The following is a 23806-nucleotide window of genomic DNA, read 5'->3' as shown; positions in this document are numbered from 1 at the left end:
AGAGAGTGGCCTGAGCAAGCTTGTGGTGGGTGGAGGAAGCTGCAGGGAGCAGATACAGCTGGTAATTACAGTAACAGCTATCATTTACTGGGGCTTTAATGTCTGAAAAGCCCTATGTTACCTAGCAGGGATGCTCCAAGCAGGATGCAGAGCTGCTGGTTGTTGCTTCATAGGGAACCACACATGTTGGCCTGTCCTTTTTTTTTTTTTTTTTTTTTTTAATTTCTTTCCCATTTGGATGGATGGAGGAGTGGTGAGGACTGGGTGTGGCCAAGTATAAACCACAAACCACAGTGAACCAGTAGTGGCTTATGATGACAAGGCAAGCAAGGCAATTGCCTTAGGAGTCAGGAAGAAAATAACAAGTGCAGGAACTGTTCACATCCTTGGAAGCGGTGATGTTAGGGTTAGCATCACTAGGAATGCTCCTGTCTGGGGACCAGACTGGTCTGACGAACCTAGGATTCCTCCTCCTCCTCAGGTTTGTCTTTCTTGACCCCTCTCCTCAGAACTGCTTTTAAGAGCCTCTCTGCATGCCTCTCACCCCTTGTTGCCTTCTTGGTACCAGGGAGGCCATTTCACAGAGATGCTTTAAAGTCAGCACCCTCCACACAGAAAGGAATACGACATCCATGGGTGAGCAGGGTTTTAAACCAAACAACCAGAGGTGCTCGGGTTAAGCAATGATTGCAAGGCAGAGCCCACGACATCTGAAGATGATTCTAGAGAGTTTAGCATTGTTCTCTGTCTCCTGAGTGCATGCTTAAATATCTTTTTTAGTCATGATCATTTGAGGATAACCTTCCCCATCACAGCTCCAGACACAAGTGCCATAGTTCAGGCTTCCAGGCAATAGCCAGGGTGCTGAGACCTTCAGAGTTAACCATGTTCCCTCAGTGAGGATGAGAGCAGACAGGACAGGGTGGCCTGGCCACCTATCTCCATAACAGAACCGCCTCAACATCTCATGCCAGTGTCCTTATCCTTCCTCAGAGCAGAACAGTGGAAGCCTAGAGCACCTTTGTTCACTAACGAAGTGGAACAGAACTAAAGGCCCTGTCAAGGAACAAGACCAGCCAGGAAAATGTCTCCTGGCTTTCAATTCCAAGCCTCACCCCAACAACCTGACCTGTTCTCACCACAAAATTTGAAAAGCCACAGTTCAAGCTTCACAGGGAAAACAACAAAGTCACTTTCCTCCATTTCCATCATCCTTTGCTTTTAAGTAAAACACACAAAACCAAAAAAAAAAAAAAAAAAAAAAAAAAGTCTCTTTTTACATTAAAATATTTTTCCTAGATTCCTAATTTTATATTTACATAAAAAAAAAACATTTTCTCTAGGTTTCACACTGTTCCCAATAAACAAGGAGCCATAGGTCCCGAAGATGAAGTAGTTTCCCAAGATGTTAAGTCCATCATCAAAGAGTTAGAATTCAAAATCAAAAGTCACTGTATCTCAGGCCCTGTTTCCAGCATTAGCCAAAGCGGTTCCTCATGCAAACTGGTGGCCAGTAGGGAAAAATAGACAATAAATCCTGATTTAATCCTAGCTTCTCTATAGGCTCATTTATAAGAGAGTGATCCTAACTGCAAAATTAGCTTGGCCATGGTGGCCCCTACCATGGCACTGGCTCTTTGTCTCATAAACCTGAAGATATAAAAATGGAAAGGTTACTGGTCAACAATGTATTTCCCCTTGGACAGATTTCCTAATCCTTTAAAAAGCAAAACAAAACAACAACAACAACAACAACCCACTAATGCATTGTTCTGCAAATGATACAGCTCTATTCAGAGAAAGGGGGGAAAAGTATACTATTATTTTGTCAAAATCCGTTACCATGGCAGCCTGAACCCTTGACTCTGCACGGCCTTTCCTTGTACAATTAAATACACCTCTGTGTTATATACAGTTGTTTAGTATTTTGTTACCTACTACCTAAAAGTGAAATCAAAGTCTCCCAATTAAGTGGAGAGTGTTCTCACCTGTGAACGCGTTTGTGGCCTGAAAACCAGCTTCCGGCATACTGCTCCCCAGACAAGCCTGTGTTTCAATTCTTAACTTGTCCTGTTGTGAAGAGACTGCCTGGACGAGGCCTCAGGTCACTTCCATCTTAGCCTGTCCAAGTCCATCACTCTGCTGGTCCAACTTGTGGGAGCATCTGATGCCCACACCCTGTGAGCAGGCACTATGTGGATGGCATACGGTCCAACAGCATGTGGATGGAGCACACAGTCACATCAGCCGTCCAGCCAGAGAGTTGACGCCATGGTGAGGTAGCTTGTCCTGCTGAAAACCAATATCCCACCTCAAATGAAGGGCTTCTTGGCCTCCAGGCGGCCAGCAGTCTTCCTCCAACTGTGCCCTCTCAGCCTCAACAGTGGCTCTGGCCTGTTCTGATCAGCTGTTCTCAGTGCTCTGCCTCTGTTCTTGCTGAAATTAAAAAGAAAGAATTCACTTTCTTAAGGACCCTGGGAACCAGTGAGATCAACACACCGACTAGGCGGTATAAGTATCATCTCAGCACCTGGGAGGCTGAGGCAAGTCACTGAGAGGACAGGAGCTAGACTACATCTCCAGAGCTGGCCTCACAAAAACACAACAGCAGATTAATTGACCTACGGAACTAAGGATTAAAATGTAGCTTAGCCATGACCATGATCTTTCTGTGACCCCCCCCACACACACTTTCAACACTCAAACATCCCTTTATCCATTTTCTAAGCCACTCTAACAACAGATATAAGCCCACAATCTCCAAACATCTTTCTTTGGGCTACTCAGACCTCACACACACTCTTAAGGAATTGATTTCCCAAAGTTTAATTCCCAAGTCTTAGAAGAGGTCTTTAGTTCATATCAACTGTCATCAGTGCTCCAAGAATGGGGAATTAAAATCTGGAAGAAGCAATTTTTAAAAGTGACTTTTACACCATAATCCAGGGGAGCTTATCCAAGGGATAAACGATGATTCGACATGTATCAAAAAACATGACACATCCCACCAAAAGAATGAGGACAAATCCAAACAACCACCTACACAGAAGCAGAAGAAGCATTTGATAAACTTCAATATCTGCAACCCCCTTCCCTGACCTGGGAGCAAAGCCCTCAACCTTAGTTATAGAAAGAACACACCTCAGCACAAAGAGGCAACATAGGATTGCAGCCAATACTACCCATTGCAGTGGGAAAGGCTGAAACATTTTCATCTTAGAACAAGGAAAGCACATCTACCAAGTCCACTCTAACTCAACACAGCATCAGCAGGCCTCGCTGCAGATAAAAAAAAGCAAGAGAAAGGAACGAAAAGCATCCAGTTTAGAAATGAAGCCAAACTGTCCTTGCTGGCAGATACCTAAGTTATTATAAGCGGAAGATAAATATTCTACTACTAAAGATTGCTAGAACGAATAAATTTGGTAAAGTTGAAAGCTAAAGTATCAATACTTTATATAAAAAAGAACAATATTTATACATCGATGCAAACTCACTGAGAAAGGAATAAGAATATTCCAATTCACAATGCCTATAAAGAAGCCAGGCAGTGGTAGCACACATCTTTAATCCCAGCACTTAGGAGGCAGAAGCAGGCAGATCTATGGGAGTTCAAGGCTAGCCTGGTCTACAGAGCAAGCTCCAAGACAGCCAGGGCTATTACACAGAGAAACCCTGCCTCAAAAATACAAAAATAAAATAAAAATAAAAAACCAAAAAAGAAAGAGGAGGGTAGGGAGGAAGGAAGGAAGGAAGTACAGAAAGCAATGCCACAAGAAGGAAGATGAAGGAGAGGAGGAGGAAACATAGAAAGGAAGAAGGGAAAAGGAAGGAAGAAAAAGAAAGGGAGAGAGAGAAAGAAATAGAGAGAATCTAATGTTGGGAACAGAAGACAACAAGGGCCAGTTTATGTTTAGATGGAGCTGATGTAGACATCTGGTGAGCTATGGGTCAGCACAAAATGATCGACACCAGATGTCTGGGGAACCCCAGAAGCAAACAGTGATGTACTCCATTGTGTAATTGTTCCTCACAGAATGCCGTTTTTGTGTGAGTTCTGTATAAATATGGCCTTGAGGTCAGAGGCCTAAGCTTTGCCAGGCTGCCTGTGTGTTTGTCTCTATATGTGTTTGTTTACTTCCATGTGGCCTGTGTACCAATCTCTGTGTGTATGTGCTTATGTGTGCCTGTAAAACCCATGTGTGACACCATGTGCCCTGGGGCCAGCCAGCAGCTACCTGCCTAGTGGCCCCTGGGCTGGTGAATTATGTATGTCATGTATGTGTGAAGCTCCTCACAGTCTCTTCAAATTCCCAGCCTTCATGGCCCCTCTCAATTCCTGCCATTAGAGCTGAGACCTCACATGAAGCAATATATCTAACAAAGAAATTAAGAATTTCTACAATATGAAGTTGCAAAACTCTGATGAAGCATATTGAAGCGAACACACACACACACAACTGGAAAGATAGACCATATTCATGGATTAGAAAACTTACCAATGTCAAAATGCTCATACTGTCCAACATGATTTACAGATTTAATATAATACCCATGAAAATACCAATGCCATTACCCCCAGAGATAGAAAAATAAACCTGAATCCATATGTAACCACAAAAGATCCTAAAATCCAGGGCTGGAGAGGTGGCTCAACATTTGAGAGTACTTGCTGCTCTTCCAAGAGACCCAAGTTCAATTCCCAGCTCACAACTGTCTATAACCCCAGCACCAAGGTATCCAATACTCTCCTAACTTCTTTGGATACCCACAAACCCATTTCTCTCTCTCTCTCTCTCTCTCTCTCTCTCTCTCTCTCTCTCTCACACACACACACACACACACAGAGAGAGAGAGAGAGAGACAGACAGACAGACAGACAGACAGACAGAAACAGAGAGAGAGAAAGAGAATCTTTAAAAGGTCCTCAACTCAAAAGACATCTAGATACCTAAATTCCAAACCTGCTGCGAAGCAGTATAGCACCAGCATGAAATAGCATGCTGACTTATGGAGTAGGAGAGAGAACCCCAAAGTGCCCATATTTACAGTCAACTGACCTCTATCAAAGACACCAAAAACACACATTAAAGAAAAGACTGGTCTCTTCAAAACATTGTGCCAAGAAACCCAGAGATTCATGTTCAGAAAAATGAAACTAGACCCCCATCTCTCACCCCATACAAAAAACAACCCCAAATGAAGCACATGCTGAACTATGAAATGCTTGCTGTTTATTAATATTGTCTTTTGTTTTGTTTTATATGTCACTAGACGCACAGGGAACGAAACTCAAAATTAACAAATGGACTTGATGACAAACTAAGCCTGTCTCATGCATTATTGAGATGGTCAATCGAATACAAAGATAACCTACACAATGAGAGGAAATACATGCTCCTCAGACCAAGGAGAAATATCCAGAATATATATCTCAAAAAAGTGTGTGTGTGTGTGTGTGTGTGTGTGTGTGTGTGCATGCGTGCCTGCGTGCGTGCGTATATGCGTGTGTGCGTGTGCACATATGCGTGCACTGAAGACATGAACAGAAAGTCTTTAAGACAAGATTTACAAACAGCCAAGGGTATATGAAGAAAATGCCTGAGATCACAACCCGGCTACACAGCCTGCAACCCTTCATCTGGCTTCCCAGGACTTCATGAGGTCCATTCCACACAGGTGTCCTGACTACAGGACACCTTTCTCTCACTGCACTCTAAGTTTCATGAGGCCAAAGGCAGTGACTGACTATTTGATTCTGTGGACCCCCTCAGCACACACAGCACTGCCTTTGCCCAATAGGTGCCCAGTGAAGCAACACTGAATGGCGATTTGAGTGAATGAAAGTAATTGTTTAACAGGGTGCTTCTGAAATACTGTTCCTCACACTAGGTAAATGGGTGCACAGGGATGAGTTCAGCAAATATTTGTTACATAAACCTGCCCTCGAGCCTTGAACTCACAAGTGCTATGCACCAGGTGGAGAGCTGCCTTCAGCTCTGACCCTCTCAACTAGAGGAGGGGGTATCCTTCACATCCTAGTGAAGATGAGTCAGTGAGGCTACTGTGGTCACAGCGTTTCCCTTCCAGTAAAGACCCTTAGAGGTCACTGACTTGAAATCCTTTAAACTCCAGCATCTAGCTCCATTTATCAAGACCACAGAGAAAGAAAAATCTACCCTACAGAGGCTAACTAGTTCAAGTGCCTAGGGTGTAGGAGAACCACGACTTACACGTCTCTTGTCCTGTTCTCCCCAGCTCTGAACCAGGGGTAGTTCTCTACTTCTAAATGCCTTAAACTTGATAATAATAATCAAGGTGGGAGGAGACTTACCAAGTACAAAAGGTCAGCCAGGCTGAGCCACACATACAAGATCACACCCTCTACAAAAAGCCTATTACCAACACACACACACACACACACACACACACACACACACACACACACACACACACACACCTGCTCAGGCGTTCTATCTATCCTAGAAAGATGGGAAGGACTAACCAGGAAATAAATTAACTTAATACTGAACTTGAAAAAAAATCTTGAAGTGCCTCCAAAACAGAGCAACAGTAACTAAGGAAATAGAGCATACCCAATGGAAAAACACCCCCACAGGAAGGGACGTTTTTAAAAACACAAACACTCTCCAAACCAAATTGAATAAGTTGTAGGATAAGTCTGCCTTGCTAGCTGTTCATAAAAACTTATGTGAAATACAGCCCTCCTGGGAACCATTTAAGAATGAAAACTTTACTTCGATTTGCTTTTAGCTTTCACACAAACACACAACACACACAACACACACACACACACACACACACACACACACAAAACCATGATAAAAACAGACTTGCAATCCTAGAGCAGGAGATCACAAGGAGATCACACAGTGGGCAGGCGCAGGGGCCAAAGCCCAGCAGAGAAGTGGCAAATCCTTTCTTTCAAAATCAGGTGACATTCAAAAAAAAAAATTATAGCATACAAAGAGTCAACTCTGGAGTTGTGTTTTATTTCCTTTCACTGTGGACAGACTGTTTCACTGGCAGAGTGTCAGTTACCTAGGTGACGGCTAGACTAAGCAACAGAAAGCTTCGGGCCATGGAAAGCCTCAGAGTCCAGGACCTGGCCCATGTCTGATGACCTCTCACTCCCACCAGAAAAGTTCCAGGAAGAAAGAAAATTACACCAAAAACTGAAGAGGTGTTTCTCAACTTCAGCAAACCAAGGCACTGTTGCCAAACGGAGAAGGGAGTACATTTGAGAATCCTATCATGACATTACCAGAACATCTCAAGTGCTGGTTCCTTTAAAGCCAACGTGGCTAGGGATTTTTATTGAGGCAGATGTGAGAAAAAGCAAGCTAAGGGTTCCACATCAAACTTGGGCTACAGTCACTTAAATCCTCTATCCAAAGGGTGTGTGGTTGAGACTTGAACAAGGGCCAAAGTGGGGAGGAGAAGGAGGGAGGGAGGGAGGGAGGAAGGAAGGGAAGGAGGGTGGAAGAAAAGAGACAAGAAAGACAAAGGAGAAGAGAGAGGAGGGAGGAGAGAGATGTGATGTTTAAGAAAAACACAGAAAGTATCCCAGGGCAAGTCGCACTCCTGAATTCCCATCCCATTTATCAGACTTGCTCAAGTCACTTGCCCTGTCTAGACTCCCATTTCCTCATTTCTAAACTGAGGAGGTGAAATTCAAGATCCTTTCCAATCTTAATATTCCCCTGCGGCTGCATGCCTGGCAGAAAGAAAAAAGATAAACATGCATGAAACACACATGTGATACACAATTACAGAGGATCTACACAAAGTGCAAGTCTAGGAGTTAGTCAAAGCAGCATGTGCCAGCCACTAGGGGAGGCTGAATTAGAATGCTAGGAATTACTCATGGTACTTTCATTTTTTGTGACTCTGGGGTATAACACAGCATGTAGCTTTTGTATTACAATCGCTGCTATCCTAGCTTGGGAACCCTCAACGGGCCCTGATTATATCTCCAGAATCAAGTAGCACCCCCTTTAGGCAAACAATTCAGGAAACAAGTACAAAATAAATAGCCTCCAATCACACAGGTAAGCTGCAAGCAAGAAAAGCAACTGTTATGATATTCCTTAAAGTGTTGCTATGGCAAACATACTGCTGGATAAAACATAAATAAGGCGCAGTCTGATGCTCAACTCCCACATGTAAAAATGGGGGGGGGGTGCCAAAGAATGAAAAGAATAAAACTACCCTCTATGAATAGATGAGTCTGAGTCTTGTCTCATATGAACCAGCAGCACAGGGAGTCATATGGAACCATTTCCCTGATCCTTCACTTCATGGAAGAGAATACTCCAGAGGTTCACAGAATGTAGGAAACAAGTAGAAAGTTGGTATGTTGATGTATATGAAGCCAGGACCAGAACCAAGGATTTAGATACAGGTCCAAACTGCAGCATGCTCTGCACAGGCACACAGACACAAGAAAGAACTCAGTGAGGAAGATGCCTGGGGGGGGGGGGGTTACACACCAGTACAGACCCGCTCCATGGAAAATAGGGAGTGCTGGCATGATCCTGCCTAAGGCCAGAACCGTTCATGTGGGCATGCCTACAAAGCTCACGAAAACAAGTCTGGGCTTGCCAAAGGGTCAGAAGGTCCTCAGGTAAAGGTCCCTTTAAACATCACCTGACCCTGTCACAAACACCTGAACTAGGGGTACAAGGGGGGCTGTGTGAGAATCATTCACACCCTACACACTCTGCTCTGCTCCTACCTCCAGCCTGGAGGACAGTCCTTACCTCCTACGATTTTTTTTCTTCAGACAAAATTACTTAAGATGGGCAAGACAGGCAAACAAAAGATTAGAAAAGGGTTAACATCGGGTGTGAAGTGGGTAGGTGTCTCAGCCTTTGTAAGACTAAGAGAGACTATGGACCGATAAACCGTTTATTTGCCCTCCCCACCGAGTCACTCTAGCTGCCAACTCACAGCAGGTCCTGACAGACAACTATGCCCAAGATATGTCCTGTTTTCTGGCCTCCTGGACACCACAAAAGCTCGGTGCACACAGTATCTCATCAACAAATTGTGGGGCCATTACTCTGACCAGATATTATATTAGGTACTGGGAAGATAGAAATGAGCAAACAAAGCAATCTTCTACATACAAGACACCTGTTTTTCTGCCCAGTCTGTCCTGAACATTTTGTAACTATCCATGGCATTGATCATGAGACCAGAATATATGCCCAATAAATACAAGCTGGGCTGCCCTGAATCCTATCTTTAATACCTGAGTCATCTTCTCAATCTACTGCCTCGGCCCTGCATACATTTGGCCATGAGAATTCAAACTCTGGAGCAATCCTGGGTGGGCTCTGGTCCCTTCACCATTGAAAACACGAAAGCTTCACACACAACGGGCCAGAGGATGGAATTACAGGTTCTGAGTCAAACTACCATGTGCTTGCCTCATTCTCAATGTGTGACTTTGCCCTTAATTAATGTCCACCCCAATTTATAGCCTCCATTACCTCAGCTATAAAACACAAATAATGATGACATCTGCCCTATGAATTATCACACATTTAAACAGAAAATATGGATGAAGCACTGGATATTTCTAGTAAGTTCTAAGGACTCACAGCCCTATAGTTACTATAAACCTCCTCAGCAAATGACTTAAAAATCAGGATTTGGAGAAAAATGACCTGATACATATATCCACCTCCAGTCCATATGTAACCCAACTGGATGCAAAATCATTTTCATTTTATGGCTTGTCAGTTGGTTTCTCTCGATTTTTTTTTTTTTTAAGTTCTCAATAGATAAAAATCAAAGCCCAAAATCATCCTATGTCAGCTAAAATTAACAACAGGCGAAAAGCAGAGGGTACAAAATTAGAGATGTGTGGGTGAAGGGTTAGGAATGAAATGTGGCAGAAGAGAAGAAAGCATTTTGCCTTTAAAAGGAAAAGGCTTCTTGATACTCACTTTTTCCCCTGTTTTCATACCAAAACATGAAAATGAGAAACACCACGGGAAAGGGGATCTCACCAAGGTTTTACATCTCCTTGTCAGAAATGTTACCGCGGGCTAGTAGTGTGCCTCCTGCCTTCCGCTTCATGTAACATTTCTCAAGCTTTTCCAAGTATCCAGGAATAGAACTATCTTCTGCCAGAATCATCAAAGCCCAAATGCCCATTAAGGTCTTGCTAACAACTGAGGAAGAGAAGTTGCTGTGGTCTATACAATCCCATTCAATCTGCAGTTTTCTTATCATTTATAGGAACCAGAAGAAATATGCAACTGATAACACAGCATTTTTCAATCACCTGGGAGAAGTTTAGGGTCTCATACAAAACTTCAAAATAATCTCTGGTTGAGTCTTCCAACAGAATGGCTTGGAATTCAATGGACAAAGCCATTATTTGAGGCGTACCAAGTCTAAAACCAAGCCGGCCTCCATTGGTGAAACAACTCATCAGATCACAAGAAATGCAAAGAGGTGAGTGATTAAGTGGATGTTTAAATGCTGCAACACAAAATGGTACTGTCTAGGTTGGCTCCAGAGCTGATACCAGCAGCAACTGGCCCAAGAGTGTAACAAATGAGCTCTCGTTGACTGTTACTTAGACTAGACTAGCAAATGCTACATCTGTGAGAAGCCTTGTCACACCAAACCATCTGATGAGACTCCCTGACTCCACATATCATGAAGGAAATATTGATGTGGTCTCATTTTCCTAGAGGGTTGGATGTGGAGGAGTTGTGAATGTGTGTCTGCCTTGAAGAGCAGCTGTGTTTCCACACAGAACCTGGAAGGATCAGAGAAGCCTCTCACACACCCACGTCATGCACCTGCCACCTTGCCAAGCTACAGAAGCACCAATAAGCAGCTAGACGTGGCAATTGCATTCCTAAGTGTGCTCAAGCCAGCAAGAGGCTGCTACATACATTCAATACTCCACACTTGATGTCTGCCTTAATGCATCTGTAACCCGAAAGAAGTCACAGAATTCACCAGATGCCAGCAAGAGCTCCAGGAGCAAGGGACAACTACCACCAAATGTGAAGCCTGAAACTGCACATCAGCCACACCAACATGCACCTTCCTAGTCTGACAGGCAACATGTAAAACTTGGGGCTGGAAAGATGGCTCAGAAGTTAAGAGCCCTTCTGCTTCTTCTGTGGGGACCTGTGCATAAGTCTCTCTCTCTCTCTCTCTCTCTCTCTCTCTCTCTGTCTCTCTCTCTCTCACACACACACACACCACACAAACACACACTACACACACACACTCTACATGCACTTCATACCCCACATACCCACCCCCACACTCCACACACACCACATCCCACACACTCTACATCCCACATACCCACCCACACACTCCGCACACACACACACTCCATACTCACATACGCACCCCACAATCCACATACATACTACACACACACACACACACACACACACACACACACACACACACACTCACACGCTTTTTAAAAACTTAAAACTATGCTACCTTCAGTTCTGCCATTTTAACCTACCAAAATTCAGCCCCTACTCATTCCCTTCCCCCACCATGAAGTCAACACCTATGAAATGACTTAACTCCTTTCCAGCAAACTTCTACAGCTAGAGGCCAGAGGATCCAAAGCCCCAAGCAGCCAGAATAAGGAGACAGGGAAGGGATGGACCAGGACACATGTGGATGGAGGGAGACTTTAGTATGGAGTACAGCCGCATCTCCCCATTTCTCTTCTCCCTGCAGTTTTGAAAAGTAAACATGGCCTCTCAAATGACACCAACAGAGAATGGCTTTCATACCTCTCGGGGTAGCAAGCTGTAGATGTCTTCCACCACAGCACTCTCTGGTGCCCTCGGCTTCCAAAATATCCCACACTATCCATGCAATCAACAAAACTCTAATTTGTTTATGTAGAGTCCTAAACAAAATAAATATCTATCAATACGAGTACAATATGAAAAAAATTTTTTTTGGAACTAGGGAAATGCTTAAGATTGAGGTCAAAGTGTAAGGAGCTAGCTTGTTGGAGGAAATGACAAAAAGAGAATGAAGGAGTAGGTACTAAAAAGGGGGGCTCTCATTAGATGACAAGTACTCTACAATTCCCTTGGCACCCAGCACAACTGTTCCTGCCACAAGGGCACTATGGACCCAGGGACCGGTACAGCTTTGGAGACACACCAGAGTTAGCATGCCGGCTCAGCTGAGCAGTTCACCAAAGCCTCTTCGGCCATATTCCATACCTCTCAGTCTTCTATTGCCTGAACGGTGACACTAATGTAACTGCAGGTAGAGTGCTGATACACAAAAGGTATGCACATCCTACAAGGACACCTAATGACTCCTTCCCAGATGACAGTCACGGGGTGGGGGGGTAGGTGATGTTGGTAGAAGATGCAGCATGGTTCTTCAGATTGTAAGTGGTTGGGAGGAAGAACATAAGATGCTTATGAAAGGAGAGGAGAGAGGAAAGCGGAGACATCATGCAGGTCCTCATGAATTCTAATGCATAGCTGAACACTTTGAGTTAAACTCAAGGCTTGCCTTCATTAGAATTTAATAGTGCTATCTTCAAATAATTATATATGACAGTATTGGTGGTTTGCTCTTTTTCTTATTGCTGACCAAAACCTCTCCAGCTAAGTCATGTGACTACTCTGGTACCCCTGAGGCCCTAGCCCTCCTTTCCATTCCAACCAAACCAGCCACCATTTAATGCATAATGACTAACAAACTACAAGGGGCTCCCTGCATCAGAGAAATCACTCTCTCCTACTTGAAATGACTCATCTCCACTCTTCCTTTGAATAAAAACATGTTATTATGTTCAATAAAACCACACAAAAAAATAATAGCTAAAGACAGTTTTTAAATAACTTATATCAACACCTAAAAATGGTTTCCTAGAGGAAAAAGAAAATATTGGCAAGGATATTTTCAGAGCTTCCTCTTACTCCCCGCTCCCTCCTCTACAGATAAATGTGGTTACATTTGAAGATATAAGAACTCTCCTGGCCTAGCTGTAAACTTGGGCAAAGTGGGTTTTATAGAGGACAGAGGCTGCCGTTGAAATTTAAAAGCAGTCTAGCTACTCCACTACCATCCCTTTCCCTTCTAGTTCCCATGGAAACAGACCTTCCATCACCAAAAAACGGGGTAAAGATAGCACCATGCCCAGTCTCCACACCCTCCCCCATCTGTTTCCATGGGAACTGGAGGAGAAAAGAATGGAGGTTGGGTATCTAGACTGCCTGCAAATATCCAGTCATGCCAGAAGCTGTGCCTGCAGGCCTCGATGGACCCTGTAGAAATGAAGCAGAATCTCAGATAAATTAAGGCTGCCTGGACTATGTGAGTAAAGCCAACTGTGACTTTCCAATGCATACTGAGAAGGTGTTACCTTCTGAAACATCCCTCCCTTCAGCCAACCAGAGAGGAATTCCATCACACCTAAATGAACAGCAGCATCACTCCTGACCTCATGAACTAATACCCCCGGGAGCTGGGACGACCAACTCTGCACTGTCTCATAGCTCCAAAGGTGGTTCTGACAATGACCATCCTGGGAAACTGATGTCTAGCGCTGGAGCTTCCCAAAATTTAATATGCTTGCAACTTCTGTGGGAATCTGAATAAACCAGAGTCAAGTCCAGCAGATCTGGGACAGGACCTGAAATGACATATTGCCAAACAACTTCCCAGGGAATGTTGAATGCTACTCAGTTTCCAACTACGTAGTGTGATCCTAGAATCCAGTAAATTTGGCCCTGGTGCCTCCTCCACAAGCCAAAGGTGGAAATGTAGTCATTTCTGCAGAAGCACCCCATTGCTACCTTCCACTGCTGCCTTCAGGCCTTCGAAGTGGACTGTATTGGTGTTAGAAGCTGATGAGGAACTCAACTACTGCTTCCTATCCCCCCCATTAAGGGTCTCTCTGCCCCTAGAGATAACTAGATAGATCAGAAGATAACAGAACATTAAAAAAAAAAATCACACAAGAATGTAAATCAGAATAGCCTCTATGGAAATCAGTACAAAAGTGTCTCAAAGCACTAAAAATACAATCACAGCCTGTTCTAGCTCTCTATACAACTCTTGAGAATTCACCTTGGAGAGTCAATATACCACAGAAATACCTACACAGCCATTTATTGTGGCAATATTTATAAATAGTCAAGATACGGAATCAGTTTTGCTGTCAATAGATAAAGTTGATAGATATATATATAAACACAGTGGGTCATTATTCAGCCTCAAAAAGGAAATGATGTCATTCTGGAGAAGAGTGATGAAAGTCTAGATCACCATTGTTAAGTTAAATAGCACAGAATCACAAACAAAAATATTTTCTGCCAAATTTGGAACTTACATATCATGTGGGTGCTATGCAAGTAGAAGAAGGAGCTGGGGGAGATGAGACACGGTAATGGTGTTCACATGAGAAAGCCATGTTGTTATACATTCTAAAATGCCATGATGAAACCCTACATAAAGATATGTTCATAGAAGGAGAAATTGCTGGGGTGCTAGTGCACACCTTTAATTCCAACACTTGGGAGCCTGAAGCAGGGGAATCTACATGGGTTTGAGGCCCTCCTGTTCTATACAGTAAGCTCCAGACCAGCGGAAGCTACATAGTGAGATAATCTCAAAAAAAGGGGGAAAAGGGAATTTAATTTCAGGTATAGCCAGCAGATAAATATGATTATCTCCTCCAAATCTGATTTCTCAAACTTCCCAAAAGATAAAAACAAATTGTACATGTTTGGGGATCAAACTGGTGGTAGAAAATGTGCAAAATAGCTAACAAATGTTTATAAATATTAATACATTACCAAAGAAGAATGGGATTTTCCATGAATCACGTTGCAAGAATTGGGGAACCTCTGGGATTTACTATTTTAAAAAATGATCAAGGCTGGAGAGCAGGCTCAGTGGATCACAGTGAATACTTTCAGAGAACCCAGCTTTGGCTCCCAGCATGCACACCACATTGATTACAACTGCCCATAACTGGAAGCTCCAGGAATTCAGCCCCCTCTTCTGACCTCCATGGACACCCACCTACATGTGGCATGCATTAACACAGACACAAACAAACATACATAAAAACAGATGCCAAATTTTTATAAATAATTCAAACAGCCTAAAAATCTCTACTCCAAAGAAAAATGCACAAGGTAGTGTCCCGTTCTCAGCTAAGGGTATCAGATTAATAAAAAGGCAATACTTTCTCTACCTGAGCCATCAAGTAGCTAAAAATTATGTAATATGCCAGTATATTACTCAAAGCCAAGTAAGGTTCACTAAATATACTTTGTACCTTATTTTAAAAGGTGTAGCATATTAATATTTTAAATTTAAAGCATAAGCAAAGAGTTAGAGTTTACATTATTGAATGGGGTGTCATAATCTTACTTGAAAACATAGTATTCTAAGTGAGCAAAAGGAGAAATTATTTAGCAAACAATCAAAAATAGTCAAGCATTTTTGCACAGCCCTATCCACTGGCAAAGCCTGTGATATACATTTTCATTCTACTGGTGCAAAAATGTGCCTATAGATATTGATATGTATATGTAAAATATCATACATTAACTTTTCTTTAAAAGATGTGAATAAACATTGAGATCAAGTTGGACTTTTAGGTTCTCAGAAAGCAGAGTACTGTAACCGCTGTGATAAGAAATTAAATCAAAGCAAAGGATTTGTGCGTTAACTTAAAAGACACGCACATACACACACATGTACATGTGCACACGCACACACACACACACACACACACACACACGCTAAAACAGTTAAGACAGAGAATACCAAGGAGCATGCGCTGGCTGTTAAATGCTCCATTAAAAATAGTAAAAATAATTAGGAATAAATGCAGAGACATGCTTATACCCAAAACCTCTAGAATCTGTTAGTCTGTGAGACCTAAGCCAGAAAATCAGTTGTCAGTATTTACTGCCTACATGTGTTTACTTTCTGTTTACAGGAAAAGGCAATTGGAGCCGTCAGCAAACTGTCTACAGACAGCCAGATGGTAAACAGCTTTCTACATGGCTACAGAGGCTCTGTCTTACTCCACAACCCTGCCATGACGGTATCAGAGAAGCCACACAACAACACATAAACAAACTAGAGCAGCCATGTTGCAATAAGACTTTATTGACAATTAAGCACTGGCTATTATGTGGACCATGAGCCATAATTTGTCAACAATAGAATATAAGCAACTTCTTTTCAAGGAAATGTCTTATTCAACTTGGATTCCTCAGCTTCAGGGAAAGGACAGAAAAACTTGCCAAGTCTGACCCCATTTCTATTTTTCAGTGAGCCCTGAACCCAAAACACCCAAAAATATTCTAACATTTCACAGTGCTTACACACTAACTCTGCACAGCTGCTACTAATTAACATACAGTCATTATTTCTTATGTTTCTATTCTTCCTATTTTTCTTGCACATCATTTCATTCTAACAGTTGTAAGGGCATGAGCTTATTTTCATTTTCTGGTAAGATTCCACACTAAGGTAAATACAGTAAAGATGCTCATCTTAGGTTTCTACTGCTGTGAAAAATACCCAAAGCAACATGGGGGACAAGGTTTTATTTCATTTTACACTTCCAGGTAACAATTCATCACTGCAGGAAGCCAGAACAGGAACTCAAGCGGGGCAGGAACCTGAAAGCAGCAGTTGATGCAGAGGCCACAGAGGGGTGCTGCTTACCGGCTTGCTGCTGTGGCTTGCTCTGCCTGTTTTCTCAGGACCACCTGCTTAGAAGCAACTCCGCCCACAATGGGCTGGGCCCTCCCACATTGATCAGTAATACAGGGGAATTGATTTGATACTGAAAGTATTTCCTGTAAAAGCCCATTAGACTGACGCTGTTTCATCCAGTGGGGTGCCTATCTCAAAAAGTCTCAAGGATTAAAAACCAGAATGCCAGAACGTGCATGCAATGCACACACACACACACATGCATGCACGCATGCGTGCACAATCACTCTTGTAAAACCAAAGAGCAAGGTCAAAGGGGAGCTGAGAGACCTTCCGCAGGGTGCTTTTCCGAGGACAGGCACCAGCTTTTCTTCAGGGAAGAGGACTAAGAAGGCATTGCCCCAGCAGTCCCTATATGCAGCCATCCTCCCTACACTTTGCACAGCATGTGGTACCCTCATTACATCATGAACAGCGCTTGTCACCACTCATACTGTACAACTTAGCAACATACCAAATATTTTTATTCATCCCTAATTACATGCAGCTTCTAATCCTGTTTCCCCACTAAGATGGAAGTTGCTAGTCCCAAGGACACTCTCCTCCACTACTTCACAACACTGACATGCTTCACACACATTGATATTTCTGTTAGAATCGCCATGCAAAGCCATGAACCTTATGTGTACAGAAAGTTGGGAGTGCCTCCTTCCACTGGGGGATCTTAAAATTTGCTTGTTACTTGTATGACATGTCCCACCACACACACACACACACACACACACACACACACACACACACACACACACAGATCGTCTGTCTTAGAAGGGTATTTTTTTTTTAAGGTAACAATGTTCACTGTGGAAAAGAATGAAGAACATTAATGAATTAATACTTGTCACTCCCACTAACAAAATCAAGCAATACCTAAACACGTATCCCTTGGATCAGATGTTATATACATAGTTCACCAAAAGTAATCTCCCATCACAGGCATACTTACATAATGTTTTCATTTGATATATATTATAGCTCATTTTATGTTAGCTGTTCTTATTCTTTGGGATAGGACATTTATATGATCATCATAATCAGATACTGGAGACCAGCCTCCTGAAGTTCAGAGTAAGATCTATGTTCGCTCATTTAACGCCTTCTCACAGTAAGACTGGGCCCAGAAGAGATGAAAGCAAAGAGCATGACTGTACCTGGGGTTACTGTAGAGACCTTTAACCCTGATAGGCAAAAAGTCAAGTTGCGTTGCAGTTCCACTTAAATGAGTGCTCTGCTGCTGTTAATTTGTCAGTTAGAACATTTCACATTTTTTAATGAGAATGATTACCATTATAAAGACATAAGGTACCCGTGAGAGCACATGCAATATTTATTTGATGACAGTCCTGCGCCAGACACTACCTATTTTATTATGGAAGTGAGAACTAGAATGACTATTGTCAGCTGTCCAAACAGCTCCCGAAAGCCAAGGTCATAAACCAAAAGTAACCCAGACAATACTAGAGTTAAAAGGTGAAGCCACCCTCCCAGCCCTCCTGCGACATGACACATAGCAGGGTTTGCTCTAGAGACATGACTCTTTTGGGTACTGGAATAAATGAAGCATGTGAGTGCGCGCGCGCGCGCACACACACACACACACACACACACACACACACACACACACACTTAAAAAAAGCTGTACTTTAGTTTCTACCCTCATTTTCCTCTGATAGAGTCCCAAAGATATCCACTTTAAAAAGTAGCCTGCAGCCTGCCCACCAACCCTCTGAGCTCCATACTGAAGACTCAGCACCAAGCCTAAGAAACATTCCAATGCAAATTGGGAGATTATCAAATTAGAATAGCTGTCAAACACCTTACAGAAACTATACAACTGACCACCTTTAACAGAAAGTCAGTCTGAAGGCACAGAAAGCTCAAAAAATATTCTCTCCCTTCCCTCATCCCCTTCACCATCCCTCTTCCCCCGACAGACAGGGTCTCACTGCTGTAGCTTTGCTGGCCTGAAACTCACCATGGAGACCAGGCTGTCCTTCACTCATGGATATCCCACTGCCTCTGCTTCCTGAAGTGCACCCCTGCACCCCACCCCATCTACCTGGGCCTGTCTGTCTGTCTGTCTTTTCCTTACTATAACACCTTTGCTCATGCTTCTGTTCCAAGGATGACTTTTGGCTACACAGAATTCAGTGGATACAAATGCAAATTTAGGCTCCCATTAAACTGTCATAGTCAAGACTTGCCGCTTTTAGTCAACCCTGTTGCTGAAAGCAATCACAGAGTAGGCACACTGCCACCTGCTGCAAGCCTGCTCTGATTGGCGGGGGACAGACCCTGTCAATGGAGGCTAACTGTGGGGTTCCTGTACCAAGGGAGGGGCCCTTACTGGGAAACACACACCTCACTCTTTCTCAAGTAACACTCTCTTCTCAGCTTGTAGTGAGAACATCTGGCAAGGATGAGAACAGCAATGATGCCATGTAGACCTCCCAATAGATGACATCACTAAACCTGATGAAAGAATCCACAGGAGAGGCCCCAAGGCCCGATGTCCTAATCTCTTAGCAAATGGAACAAAATCTGACTCAGCGCCAGGATGAAATTGGCTGTCCCAAATGAGAGAGCTGTACTTACAGCCATGGATCCAACAGCCAAAGAATGCAACAAGAGTGAGGCATAGTTTTGTGTGCAAACACACACACACACACACACACACACACACACACACACTTTTCATTAAGCCCAACATTTTCATCATATTAGAAGTTATATCTAAAAAAGGTTGGCATACTGTGTGTATTAAAGTGATTCTTAATGTACACATTGTATGCTTGCATTCAGAAGCATGCCTAGAGTTAATGATTCAGAAGTCTTGCAGCCACATCAAGGGTCTTCCTGGAAGAGTTCTTTGAGCAGGTGTGTCTGGATCCTCAGAACATTAAAATTGTCCTGCTAACAAATCAAATCACCCCTTCAATAAACTGCAACTTATAAGGAATGTTTGATAAGTGTAAATCTTAAAGGAAAGTCTTTATAAAAAGTTAGGTGGGATTATGTGCATGAGTCTTTTGCCTACGTTTATGTCTGTGCACCATGTATGTGCCTAGTACCCATGAAAGCCAGAAGAGGTGTCAGATCCCCTTAGAACTGGAGTTATGGGTGGTTGTAAGTGACCACTGGGTGCTTGAACTCAGGTCCTCAGGATGAGCAGCCAGTGTTCTTAACTGCTGAGCCATCTCTCCAGCTCCTTGGTGGGATGTTTCTACTCTGTTCCTACCCACCTCCTTCCTTCTCTAAGGAAAAGGGGTATTCTGCAGAGATCACTATAGATAAAGGCAGGAAAGGTGAGGCAGAGAATTCCTAGGCCTTCTTCCTAGAGCCAGGAAAATGTGCCTTCACTATACCTCCTACTGCCATTGTGAAGGAGAGTGCAGACAGAAAGTGAAAACCCACATCTGGAGAGCTTGCCTAACAAAGACAACAAAACAGCAGATTAATAGGCCTACAGAACTAAGGATTAAAAAGCAGCTCAGTCATGACCATGACCTTTCTGTGAACACTGGGGTAAGGGGTGAGGGAAATCCCCCCTTTCAACACTCAAACACCTCTTTATCCATTTTCTAAGCCACTCTAATAACAGATGTAAGCCCACAATCTCCAAACATCTTTCCTTGGGCTACTTGGACCTCATAAACTCTTCAGGAATTAATTTCCCACAGTTGAATCCCCAGGTCTTCAAAGAGGTCTTTAGTTCACGAGTGAGGCCATTCCATGTAAGTAATGTTCAAGCCAACAGCTGGACAACTATAGCTCCCCAGACCAGGAGCCCAGATGATAACAATACAAACCCTGATGCCTGACATTGAGCTGCAGTGTATGGTTTTCTGCCCTAAGGTTTCAGCATTTTTGGTCCAATTATCCATTTCCAGTGTCCTGATCCTCCCTTTGAGGATAGCAATGTCAAACCAGTAGCATTGCACATGGAAATTTACAACTTTTATAAACATAAACTCATAAGGCATTAGGAAAATGTAAGTCAAAGCTATAATGCGATAATAGTTCACATACATTAGAATAACTATCATCAAGGAAAGAAACCCAGAAAGGAATTGAGCAATGAGTTGAATAGATATGTGTATATGCTTATTTATAATAGTATTATTAGTAATGGTGACCTAAAGGTGGAAATAATCCAAATGGCCATAATAGAATAATTAACTAGTAAATATAAAATAGAATATTGTCCAATGTGTAATATTCCTTTACACTGTGTGAATGAATATATGTTACTGTGATTGGTTTAATAAAGAATGACTGACCAATACCTGGACAGGGTAAGGTTAGGAGGAAAAGCTAGACTAGAAGAATTCTGGGAAGAAGGGTGGAGTCAGAGGATCACCAAGTAAAAACACAGAAAACAGGTTAGCTACAAAATGAGGAAACAAGCCATGAGCCACATGGCAGCAAATAAAGGAATGGGAATAGGTTAATTTAAAATATGAGAGTTACCTAGTAACAAGCCTGAGCTATTGGCCCAACATTTATAATTAATATTAAGCCTCTCAGTAGTTATTTGCGAAGCAGCTGCTGAGACACAGAGAAACTAACACAGTTCAACTAACTTGAAAAAAAAAAGAGGACATTTTGATTCATGTACATCATACATGAACACTGATGGCATTATGCTAACTAAAATATGGCCATCGCTAAGGAACAAATGCTGTATAGTCCCACTTAAGTAAAGTACTCAAATCCAAAGACAGAGAGTAGAGTGGTGGCTGCCAGAAGTTTGGTTTCAGGACTTAGTGTTTAATGGGTACAGAACAGAATTTCAGTGTACAAACAAGGAAAGGTTCTGAAGATGGAATGTGATGACTGTTACACTAAAGGGCTGTAGCCTAATAAATCTGAAAGTGTTATATATGTATGTATGTATACACACACAATTGCAGTGACTATGCTGTCCTGACACTGTATGTACCTAAACGGTAGAGTATGTTACTTTTCTACTGCTTTGACAAAGCACCATGACCAAAGCAACTTATAGAAGGCAGTATCTACTTAGCTTATGGTTTCACAGAGATAAGTCCATCACTGTGGCAGCAGAGAATTGTAGTAGCTGGAGCAGCAAGTTGACACCTCACATCTTAAAGCCACAAGCATGAAGCAGGGTGGGGTGCATAGAAATGATGCTGGGGCTTTGAAATCTCAAAATCTACACACACACAACCCCCCCCCACCCAGTGACATACTTCCTTCAGGAAAGCTACACCTCCTAAACCTCGCAGACAGTGCCACTCACTGGGAACCAAGTCGTCAAATGTGCTGACTTTGAAGTGTGTCTCATTCAAATCGCCCAAACCAAGAATGTGCAAGGCTCCATCTTCCAGCCCCATCACTAGCCTTTTATTACCATTTCAATAAAGAAGAAAACACCCTTTTGATTTGTTAACTGAAAAAAATCACTAATTGTTAGATACTGTACCTATTCTGGATTTATGTTTCTATGGTGAGACTGTACCTTTATATATGAAAAGGACACAAAGCATATGCATACACAAAGGAGAAAAAGATTTAAGGTAATGTGCTTGCCATATAACACATTAATTTTTTTAAAACTATTAGTTTAATGAGTGAATGTATTCTTAAACTACAAAGGGAAGTAGTCCTTAAAATGTGATAAGTAAAACTATCAAACACCTCTGTCTTCGTTACTGTGATATGCTGTCACTTAGCTCAAATTCCATATTCGATTCAATATGGAACAAATTCGAACAAAAATGCAAATCATTTTACCAATTTTCATAGATTTCTTTCTCCCTCTTACCCCCCCCCCACAGAAGCCACAAAACCCTCCCCAAGTGTCACCTTTGTCTTCTTCAGGGGAAACCAAGTCAATACAAAGCACAATATGAAAACCCTTTTATCTTCTACTCATTCTGCATCTCTCACAAATGTACCCCAGTGGAAACAAAATATGCAAGCAGAATTCTTGTATGGTTCCCTTATATTCCCTCAAAAAATACTAATCTTAAACAATTAAGCTCATGTTTTACTTACAGAGGAAAAACTCCAAATAATTCTTAGAAGCTAAGTGTTCTTCAAATAAAATCTAAAGACTGACAGCCTGGTACAGTTTGATTCTCTTTCCACCATAACCTTATCTTGCCAGAGTAAACATATGTGTGGTAGTAACCTTTACACTCTCAGAAGCATTTGCAAACAAACCCACTCACACAGAATTCAATAAGGGCACTACAGTGTTCGTGGCTGAGGATCTGGTCAGAGTCAACAGCAGCCGTTACTGCCTTTAGATCCATTTCAGGAAGTTCAACAACGATAAACATGTGAGCCAGACAGGGCAAGAGAAAAACTGTCCTTCTCTGAATGTATAACTAGAGGAATTCTTAAAGAAAGCCAAGAAGAACATACACTAGTAGGTACCATTCTATAATGGGGAGGAGCAAGAGAGGGAGGGAGGGAGGGAGAGAGGGAAGGAGGAAGGGAGGGAAGGAGGGAAGAAGGGAGGGAGGGAAGGAGAGAGGGAGGGAAAGAGGGAGGGAGGTAAGGAGGGAGGGAAGGAGGGAAGGAGGGAGGGAGGTAAGGAGGGAGGGAAGGAGGGAGGGAGGTAAGGAGGGAGGGAAGGAGGGAAAACAGTAGATGATTTGAAATTATCTGCCTTCAAAGAAGTTACAAAAAAGACTACAGAGTAGACCACAGATTCTATGTCACAGAGTGAAAAGAGAAAGGACAGAAGATACAGAGGATTTGGGAGAAGCAAGAAGATAAGGCAACTGGAAGGGAGAAGAAAGAAAACAAGGTTTTGAAATATATTTAGCTACTGTTTGAGAATATCCTAAATGTGTATGACGGACTTCAGTTATTATTTTTACCAAATAACATTTTAATCCTTTTCTGTTATACTTACTTGCCCACTAGTCCCATCAATGGCCATGACAAATTACCAACATCAAAGCTGCCTTGACCGAGTAACTAATCTTTACTGCACCGAGTGCTAAAGAACCATTGTGTTGTAGTGAGAAGTAAAGCT

At 42.5% G+C, this 23806-nt stretch overlaps 1 protein-coding gene across 4 annotated transcripts in view; it reads right to left on the bottom strand.

The window, feature by feature from the left end:
- The window catches only part of Ldlrad4 (low density lipoprotein receptor class A domain containing 4), a 313620-nt gene that overhangs the window by 201480 nt on the left and 88334 nt on the right, over nucleotides 1-23806 (bottom strand). For all 4 annotated transcript variants that reach the window (XM_051200765.1, XM_051200768.1, XM_051200766.1 and 1 more), the window contains exon 2: nucleotides 1989-2436. In XM_051200765.1, the coding sequence (XP_051056722.1) occupies nucleotides 1989-2028 (40 nt within the window). In that variant the 5' untranslated portion in view covers nucleotides 2029-2436. The remainder of the gene's footprint in view (nucleotides 1-1988; nucleotides 2437-23806) is intronic.

The sequence above is a fragment of the Phodopus roborovskii genome, unplaced genomic scaffold, assembly GCF_943737965.1.
Source record: "Phodopus roborovskii unplaced genomic scaffold, PHOROB, whole genome shotgun sequence".
Classification (NCBI taxonomy): domain Eukaryota; kingdom Metazoa; phylum Chordata; class Mammalia; order Rodentia; family Cricetidae; genus Phodopus; species Phodopus roborovskii.
The sequence above is the reverse complement of the archived record's forward strand: the minus strand, read 5'-3'. Positions and strand labels throughout refer to the sequence as shown.